This window comes from Dermochelys coriacea, chromosome 6, assembly GCF_009764565.3.
Source record: "Dermochelys coriacea isolate rDerCor1 chromosome 6, rDerCor1.pri.v4, whole genome shotgun sequence".
Lineage (NCBI taxonomy): Eukaryota > Metazoa > Chordata > Testudines > Dermochelyidae > Dermochelys > Dermochelys coriacea.
This window is the reverse complement of record NC_050073.1, coordinates 25,168,702-25,178,222: the sequence shown is the minus strand read 5'-3', so window position 1 is coordinate 25,178,222 and position 9,521 is coordinate 25,168,702. Positions and strand designations below refer to the sequence as shown.

The 9,521-nt window shown below is 38.5% G+C and overlaps 1 protein-coding gene across 7 annotated transcripts in view; it reads right to left on the bottom strand.

Annotated features, from left to right (window-relative positions):
• Positions 1–245: 245 nt before the first annotated feature.
• The window catches only part of ABCC8 (ATP binding cassette subfamily C member 8), a 146,281-nt gene continuing 137,005 nt past the window's right edge, over positions 246–9,521 (bottom strand). For all 7 annotated transcript variants that reach the window (XM_038406458.2, XM_038406463.2, XM_038406460.2 and 4 more), the window contains 4 exons: positions 9,211–9,314; positions 6,476–6,609; positions 2,089–2,151; positions 246–486 (listed from right to left, as the gene is read on the bottom strand). In XM_038406458.2, coding sequence (XP_038262386.1) covers positions 349–486; positions 2,089–2,151; positions 6,476–6,609; positions 9,211–9,314 — 439 coding nt within the window. In that variant the 3' untranslated portion in view covers positions 246–348. The remainder of the gene's footprint in view (positions 487–2,088; positions 2,152–6,475; positions 6,610–9,210; positions 9,315–9,521) is intronic.

Below are 9,521 nucleotides of genomic sequence, written 5' to 3'. Positions count from 1 at the left end.
GGAAAAAAAATGCAGTAATGAAATATTATCAGCAGAGGTTTCATGTTAGTAATAAAACAAACCCTGTGCCAGTTGTTCATATTTGCTATACATTGTGCCACATTTCAGAAATGTATTTATCTCAAATCACCCAATACTCTAGTCCTTAGTACCAAAATAATCCAGAAAACAAAAAGGAAAGGCACATGGATAATTCATTAACAGTTAACAGAGACCCACTCAGGTTATTTCAAGAACGGAAAAACTCAGTCTTTCATTATGAAATAATCAATATTTTATTTACAGGTAATTTACATAATTAGAAAATGAGTAATACAATTGCATTTTGAAAGGCTTCATTTTATCCTATTATTTATCGGCTTGTACAAAAGAAGCAAACACACTCTCTTCTTGCTCCAGCAGAACCTCAGGCTTATCATACTCCAAAATAACCCCTCTCTTCATTACAATGACTAAATCTGCATTCAGAATAGTGTGTACCCTGTGCTGAAAAGTAAACAAATGAAATACAAGTTCAGTGTATTGAATATAACTGTGCAAGATAAGACAGAAATCAGAAATTCTAGAAATCAGTATTCCTATCAAAGTTCAAGCTTGATGGAGATGTCTTAATCCAATTTAGTGAAATCTCATTATTATGCCAATTATGTAGATATATATTTAGGCCCCAGTCCTGACACTGGCTCCATGGGCATGGATCCCTGTACCCATGCACAGTCAATGAAGTCAATGGAGCTCTGTGCAAGCCCGGGAATCTGCATGCATGGCGTCACATGCAGGGTCAGAGCTAAAGATGCACTTTTACAGTATTTTGATATTGCTAAATATGGATTAGACAAATATAGTCCTTTTCCTACAATTTATCATTTCATCTTTATTAAAAAGTCTGTGTTTCTAAAACAAATGCAGCTGCTGAGATTACATTTACAACTGGGGCTGTAATTGTTTATTTAAAAATATTTATGTATGAATTGTGTATTTTAAAACCTGTTATAGAACCCAGAGGCTAATAAAAATGTGCACGCATTGGCAACTTTAAAAAAAAGACAAACAAAACCAAAAAACCCTCCCTCTACACATTCCCAAACAAACAAAATAAGGAACTCAAATGCAAAAAACTCAGTGCAACATTACCTAAAAATTTTAATGAAGAGAAGTCATAAAATTCTAAATTGTGATTCCTGCAGCAATTGTATATTAGACACATTCAATATGTATAAAATAACACTGTGTACACTAATAAGTAATATTACATACATGCAAGAAGATCAAGTTATGAGTCCTACAGTAACTCTAACTATGAATTTCCTGACTTTTGTTTGCATAAAATGTCAATTATAATATAGTTTTAACATTTTAAAAAATATACAATAATCTCTTATTTCATTGCCCAAAGACACATTTATCTTTAGAAAATAAAAGATTGAAAGATATTTATCAATAATGACATGACTGTCAGGTTCATTTCTTTGGTTCAGTTCAAATCTTCTCTTTATTAACTAATTCTAGTTATTACTGTTTGAAATAATTATCTAATCATTTTAAAATACATTGACTAATAAATCTGATTATATTTAACAATAAAACCAAATAATATTTTGAAAGATTCTAAAATGCTTATTTGTTTAACTTATCCAACAACAAAGCACTATCCAACAGCAAAGCTATATTGTTTTTTTTTTCTTCTTAAATTAAAGTATCATGGCTTAGTAAGGGCCAAATCTTACTCTCAGATAGGCATGTACAATTTCCATTGAAGATAGTGGACTTACACCACAGTTGAACTTGGCCTAAAATGAATAAGTCACAGAAAATACACAATATCCTTATATGTGGTCCTTTAAAGTCAATGGTAATTACTATTGTGGAGCACATTTCAGGATTATGCATTAAATATTTAAAATACAAATATATGAACTACTTTCTAAATGGTTTAAATGGAAAATAAATGTATTTTTAATTAAATAACTGCCATATTAAAAAAGCAATAGACTAGAGAAATCAGAAAAATTAACAAGGTATCTGATGCATTGTTTTACATTTCAGATACTTGTTTGTATTTGAAGAAGCCACATAGAGTGTACTTACTGCTATGGTTACCACAGTACGGTCAGCAAACGCCGTCATTACAACCTTCTGAAGAATATTCTCCTACATAAAGGAACAACAATTATTATTTTTTAAATAACAGATTCTACAGTGATGGGCACAACAATAAAAACAAGTGTCAAACAATTAATACTAAGGTTTTTTATACCTGTAAAAATATGAGAAATTAACAGTATGCTAAATTAGGGTATTCTAGAATGATCATCCAGAATGGGCCTAATTCTGTGAGGTACTGAGCAATGTTCCCTCTAATTTTTGACAGGCTGTGTGCGCAAAAAATTTCTTTTGTGCAAATTGTTGTGCTTCTGTGCAAATTTTTGTGTGTGCAGTGTTTCGCTGTGTGCGCGGGGTTTAGGATCTGTGTGCGCGCGCACATGCGCACAGCTTAGAGGGAACAGTGGTACTGAGCAACCACAATTTACTGAATTTTGATACTACTACTTAGTTAGCTCTTATAGCACTTTTCCTTTGCAGACCCTAAAGCACTTTACAAAGAAGGGTGCATATCACTATATCTGTTTTAAAGTTGAGGACTACATTTTAAATCATGTTGTTGCAAAGGAACATTCACTTTACTGCCAGTCCCGCTTCATTCTGGCATTCTTTCTGTCCCACTGAAAGCAATGGAACGTTACGACATACTCGATACAGTTGACAGCACTGGAGGTGCATTTTGCTAGAGGTACCTGGCCTGTACAACAGCAGAGGAGGTCTTTAAGACAGTTTTAAAATACTCAGCTGTCCTCACAGAGTGTTCACCCATTGCTGTTTATGAATGTATTGGTGCGTTCCAAACTCAGCAAGGCAAGAGCATTAGAATAGTTATCTTCATATTATCTGTGCCCAAGGTACAAGTGCCGCAATGAATGGACTGCTTGCTTAATACGTCAACATTCAAAATGTGTTTTAACTGGTCTGTGGGTAACTGCTAACTTGGCCCTCAGCACCACAATCTCAAGGCTCGACACAGCAGTAACTTACACCAACTGGTACTAAAGATATTTAGCTATTATAATAAACCACTGCAATAATATTCTGCACTTATGTAGTGTGCTCCTTCTCAGGATCTCAACATACCTTATGACAGGTTTCAGAGTAGCAGCCGTGTTAGTCTGTATTCGCAAAAAGAAAAGGAGTACTTGTGGCACCTTAGAGACTAACAAATTTATTAGAGCATAAGCTTTCGTGAGCTGTAGCTCACTTCTTCGGATACATTTGGTGGAAAAAACAGAGGAGAGATTTATATACACACACACAGAGAACATGAAACAATGGGTTTATCATACACACTGTAAGGAGAGTGATCACTTAAGATAAGCCATCACCAGCAGCAGGGGGGGGAAAGGAGGAAAACCTTTCATGGTGACAAGCAAGGTAGGCTAATTCCAGCAGTTAACAAGAATATCAGAGGAACAGTGGGGGGTGGGGTGGGAGGGAGAAATACCATGGGGAAATAGTTTTACTTTGTGTAATGACTCATCCATTCCCAGTCTCTATTCAAGCCTAAATTAATTGTATCCAGTTTGCAAATTAATTCCAATTCAGCAGTCTCTCGTTGGAGTCTGTTTTTGAAGCTTTTTTGTTGAAGTATAGCCACTCTTAGGTCTGTGATCAAGTGACCAGAGAGATTGAAGTGTTCTCCAACTGGTTTTTGAACGTTATAATTCTTGACGTCTGATTTGTGTCCATTCATTCTTTTACGTAGAGACTGTCCAGTTTGGCCAATGTACATGGCAGAGGGGCATTGCTGGCACATGATGGCATATATCACATTGGTAGATGCGCAGGTGAACGAGCCTCTGATAGTGTGGCTGATGTGATTAGGCCCTATGATGGTATCCCCTGAATAGATATGTGGACAGAGTTGGCAACAGGCTTTATTGCAAGGATAGGTTCCTGGGTTAGTGGTTCCGTTGTGTGGTGTGTGGTTGCTGGTGAGTATTTGCTTCAGATTGGGAGGCTGTCTGTAAGCAAGGACTGGTCTGTCTCCCAAGATCTGTGAGAGTGATGGCTCGTCCTTCAGGATAGGTTGTAGATCCTTGATGATGCATTGGAGAGGTTTTAGTTGGGGGCTGAAGGTGATGGCTAGTGGCGTTCTGTTGTTTTCTTTGTTGGGCCTGTCCTGTAGTAGGTGACTTCTGAGTACTCTTCTGGCTCTGTCAATCTGTTTCTTCACTTCAGCAGGTGGGTATTGTAGTTGTAGGAATGCATGATAGAGATCTTGTAGGTGTTTGTTTCTGTCTGAGGGGTTGGAGCAAATGCGGTGATTTTAACAATTTCCATCCCACCATCAACCTCAGCCTGGACCACTCCACACAAGAGATCCACTTCCTGGACACTACAGTGCTAATAAGCGATGGTCACATAAACACCACCCTATATCGGAAACCTACTGACCGCTATTCCTACCTACATGCCTCTAGCTTTCATCCAGATCATACCACTCGATCCATTGTCTACAGCCAAGCGCTACGATATAACCGCATTTGCTCCAACACCTCAGACAGAGACAAACACCTACAAGATCTCTATCATGCATTCCTACAACTACAATACCCACCTGCTGAAGTGAAGAAACAGATTGACAGAGCCAGAAGAGTACCTACTACAGGACAGGCCCAACAAGGAAAACAACAGAACGCCACTAGCCATCACCTTCAGCCCCCAACTAAAACCTCTCCAACGCATCATCAAGGATCTACAACCTATCCTGAAGGACGACCCATCACTCTCACAGATCTTGGGAGACATACCAGTCCTTGCTTACAGACAGCCCCCCAATCTGAAGCAAATACTCACCAGCAACCACACACCACACAACAGAACCACTAACCCAGGAACCTATCCTTGCAACAAAGCCCGTTGCCAAATCTGTCCACATATCTATTCAGGGGATACCATCATAGGGCCTAATCACATCAGCCACACTATCAGAGGCTCGTTCACCTGCGCATCTACCAATGTGATATATGCCATCATGTGCCAGCAATGCCCCCTGCCATGTACATTGGCCAAACTGGACAGTCTCTACGTAAAAGAATGAATGGACACAAATCAGACGTCAAGAATTATAACGTTCAAAAACCAGTTGGAGAACACTTCAATCTCTCTGGTCACTCGATCACAGACCTAAGAGTGGCTATACTTCAACAAAAAAAGCTTCAAAAACAGACTCCAACGAGAGACTGCTGAGTTGGAATTAATTTGCAAACTGGATACAATTAACTTAGGCTTGAATAGAGACTGGGAATGGATGAGTCATTACACAAAGTAAAACTATTTCCCCATGGTATTTCTCCCTCCCACCCCACCCCCCACTGTTCCTCTGATATTCTTGTTAACTGCTGGAATTAGCCTACCTTGCTTGTCACCATGAAAGGTTTTCCTCCTTTCCCCCCCCTGCTGCTGGTGATGGCTTATCTTAAGTGATCACTCTCCTTACAGTGTGTATGATAAACCCATTGTTTCATGTTCTCTGTGTGTGTGTATATAAATCTCTCCTCTGTTTTTTCCACCAAATGCATCCGAGGAAGGGAGCTGTAGCTCACGAAAGCTTATGCTCTAATAAATTTGTTAGTCTCTAAGGTGCCACAAGTACTCCTTTTCTTTCAACATACCTTATGACAGCCTTTGATAACAGAGTTTACTGAAACTGGGAACAAAGCAAATTAGAATATTCTATTGTATTTGGCTAAGACCAGCCAGGGCAGTACTAATGTGCAGTTTATCCTCTACTAGGGACTCTAGCTTGCACCTGCAGGAGGATAGATGCAATGATCTAACAGGTCTTTTTTATTTCTTATTTGTTTACTTGACCTTACTTTCAACCCTCTCTAGGGCAAAAACATCTTCATCACTTGTCCTCTCCATCATACTGAAGAATTCACCAAGAAACTTGCTATGCTTGGCTAATATACGTTGGAGGAGGCATAACATTACCAGCCAAGTTTGTCCTCAACTGACCACCATAGCTAAGCCTCTGAAGACTTATTTACTTTAGAAAACTGAACTGTCAATAAAAAAACATTTGCATCAATGCTTCAATTTAGTATATAGTGAGGGACTATCAACCGCTAGTAAGATAGGTTTGTCAGACTAGCTAACAGTGACTCTCATATATGGGTCAATGTCTATGATGGGGCCAGCTTGTAAACACACTTGCAATGAAACTTGTGTTCACACATTAAATAGAATTATTTTACATAAGTTTCATCTCTGGTTACTAACAATAGTGTTAGTAACAATAGCTCTAATAAATTTGTTAGTCTCTAAGGTGCCACAAGTACTCCTTTTCTTTTAACAATAGTGTGGCTACCTCTCTGAAAAATCATGTGCCATATAAAAAAACTTGAAACTCTGAACTCACCGTTGCCATGTCAATGGATGCTGTGGCTTCATCCATGATGAAGATACTTGTCTTCCGCACAAATGCCCGTGCTAAGCAGAACAGCTGTCTTTGCCCCTGGCTAAAATTTTCTCCACCTTCTGTGACTATGGCATCTGGACAACAAAAGTAATATTTAGGCTGTTGCGGGGGCGGGGAGCACAGAGAGCATGTTGAGAAAGTAAGATCTCACACTTATGTTAAGAATTTTTAAGATAATAATTTATAGGTCTTAAGTTGCTGGTGCCCAGTTCTGCCACTTTTAGTCACATTGAGTAGTAACACTGGTTTCAGCAGGATTACTCATGAACTAAGTTACTAATCATTATGAGGATGGCAGAACAGGACAGTTATTTTCAAAATTGATGCATCTTATGCACAGAAATGAAAACCCAAAGTCCATAACACATAGTTAAATGTAATTCTTCATATAAATAAAAATGGGCACACTGTTCTGACATGTTGTCTGAAGGAACAGCATGAAAAGAACTATGCCAAGTAAATAAGAAACCGAAATACCATAGGGAACCCTCCCCTCCAACATATTTTGATGTACATCAAAGGGGAGAAACTAATATATGAAATGTGTCTTCCTGTTTTATAAACCTGCCCCAATGCCTGTGCGTAGATTAAAGCACTCTAACCTCATTTGTTGATACATGTCTCTTGCAAATCAGACAACAATCCCTGGAAGATCTCCCTTCTACAAATTTGGTTGAGCGTATCATTTTATCTAGCTTACCCCAATGCTGAATACCTTCTGTGTATACACATTAAATTGAGGAAAAGGAAACACACTGTTAAAAATGAGATTGACTTCAAAAGAACTTGTCAGAACAACTAGTTGTTATAAGCTATTTTAAATGGAATTGTATCTTTATAATGCTGCCTTCTTGAAGGAAAACAACTTTACGTGAGGTAGCACTGATTGCTTGTGGGCCCAACCCTGCAGTCCCTACTCAGGCAAAATCCTACTGGAATCAAAAAGAGCTTTGTCTGAATAAGGTCAGCAGGATCAGACTCCTTGTGCACTAAAAGAAAGGTACAGCAGGTGTCATGCAGCATAAAAAGTGACAATAAAAGACAAGTAATATGCATTTTCCAAGAGCAGATTGATTTGAAATCACAAATGTATCCCTTGTAACATTGCACATTTGGGTACTACTAGTTACCTGGGATGTCCTCGATAGAGATTAAAGTCATTGGGATTTTGAACGGTTTGGAAGTATGTTCCATGACTGTGCAGTCAGCTGCTGGTTGTGATTAGGAATGCATTAGGTGTACCATGGGTGATTAGGCTACCTAAAATTCACGTTCAGGATTTTTTTTCCCTCAAAAATGGATAGGGCTAATATTGATAAATGCATAAAGAAGGGCAAAGTTTTGCTCTCACTAACTTCAGTGAGGTAGAACAGGGGCAACCAAGAGCAGGAGGTAGCTCATGATACCATTATTGTTGTTTGTTGAGCTTGGACAGTGTGCTCAGCCTTATGCAGAACACAGAGTATGAGATAGTCCCTGTCACAAGGAGCTTACAATGCTGTGTTTGTAATTTATGGTGCATTTTATACTTGATTTTATTTTATTAAAAACAGCTGTCTGGATCAGTTTGTGCAGTACATTTCATTCAGCACACAATACCTGTTTCATTTGCCTATTCTAAGATTCATTTTATGTGTCTGAGTACTGCACTCAAGTACTTAAATGCATTTGCAATAGTGAAAGTAGCTTACAAGAAATGCTGGAATTCTAAAGAAGACCTAACCACCCCACAGAAGTCCAAGGGCATTGCTCTTTCAAGGGAAAAAAAATAATCTGGGGAAATGCTGCTTTCTGGTGCATATTAGAACACAGGGCAGCACTCACAAACAATTCCATGAATACCAACATTATTTTAACATGTTTGTGTGACATATTCTCTCTCTCTCTCTCTAGTATATCTATTCACAGTACCACTCCAACCATGCAGTATTCTTTGAATCTGTAACATAGGTGGGGTTGCTGGACTTATTTCATTTCCTGAAACAGGGTCTTTCTTTGATTTTGTGTGTGGATTGGGGCATTATATCCCACTGCTAGCTTATATGTCCATCTTTTTTTTCCATCCCACAAGACAATAATTTTCTCTAATTTGTTTTATATTTCCATTTTCAAGCTCCTTAATATCTCAATTACCTTTATACCTGTTTGCATACACTTGACTTATTGGCCACAGTCAGTGGCGTACCATTACATTTTTAGTAAGGCCTACAATTCTACACTTGCATGCAGGGCGTGACCTTGCACACACTATGCTGTGTGGAAGATGCCATTTTGTTCTACAAAACAGTGTACTTCATGTGCGTTTGGGGGCCGGAAGGAATTGTCCCACAGACACAGCTGGTCAGGGTTTTTGTATTCTTGTAGAACTTATTTCTGGGCCATGCAATGCATGCATTATATACATAGACGGTATGCTACAGGACCAGAGACCAAGAGTGAAAATCTGGCTTTACTGAAGTCAATGGGAGTTTTGCTATGGCTAAACAGAAGAGGGAGTTGGATGGGTCCCAGCACATTTATCTGACTTCATACAGGGCCCCACAAAACCTTGGGACAGCCTGCCTGATCCTAAGTTGCTTCAGTAAGAGCCATTTTGCTATAAGTTACTAACTAAATGTTAAATAGAAATGAATTTAACACTGGAAGCATTTTCCCAAAGAAAAGAGAAGTATTACCTAGACCCCCTGGTAGTGCTTTCACCACATGTTTGAGTTGTGCTATTTCCAAGGCTTCCCACAGCATGCTGTCTGTGCATTTCTTTTCTGGGTCCAAGTTAAACCTAAGTTTCAATACAGTTAAAAGTTAACTATGAACATCAAATTCACCCATGCACCTTTAGATTTGTGTGGTTAAAAACAAACATACATATAATTATGTATATGGATTAAACATTTTGGGCCTGATTCTGATCTCACATCAGTCCAAGTCAGGAATAACTCCATGGAAGTCAGTAGATTTGCTCTGAATTTACACCAGTGAAACTAAG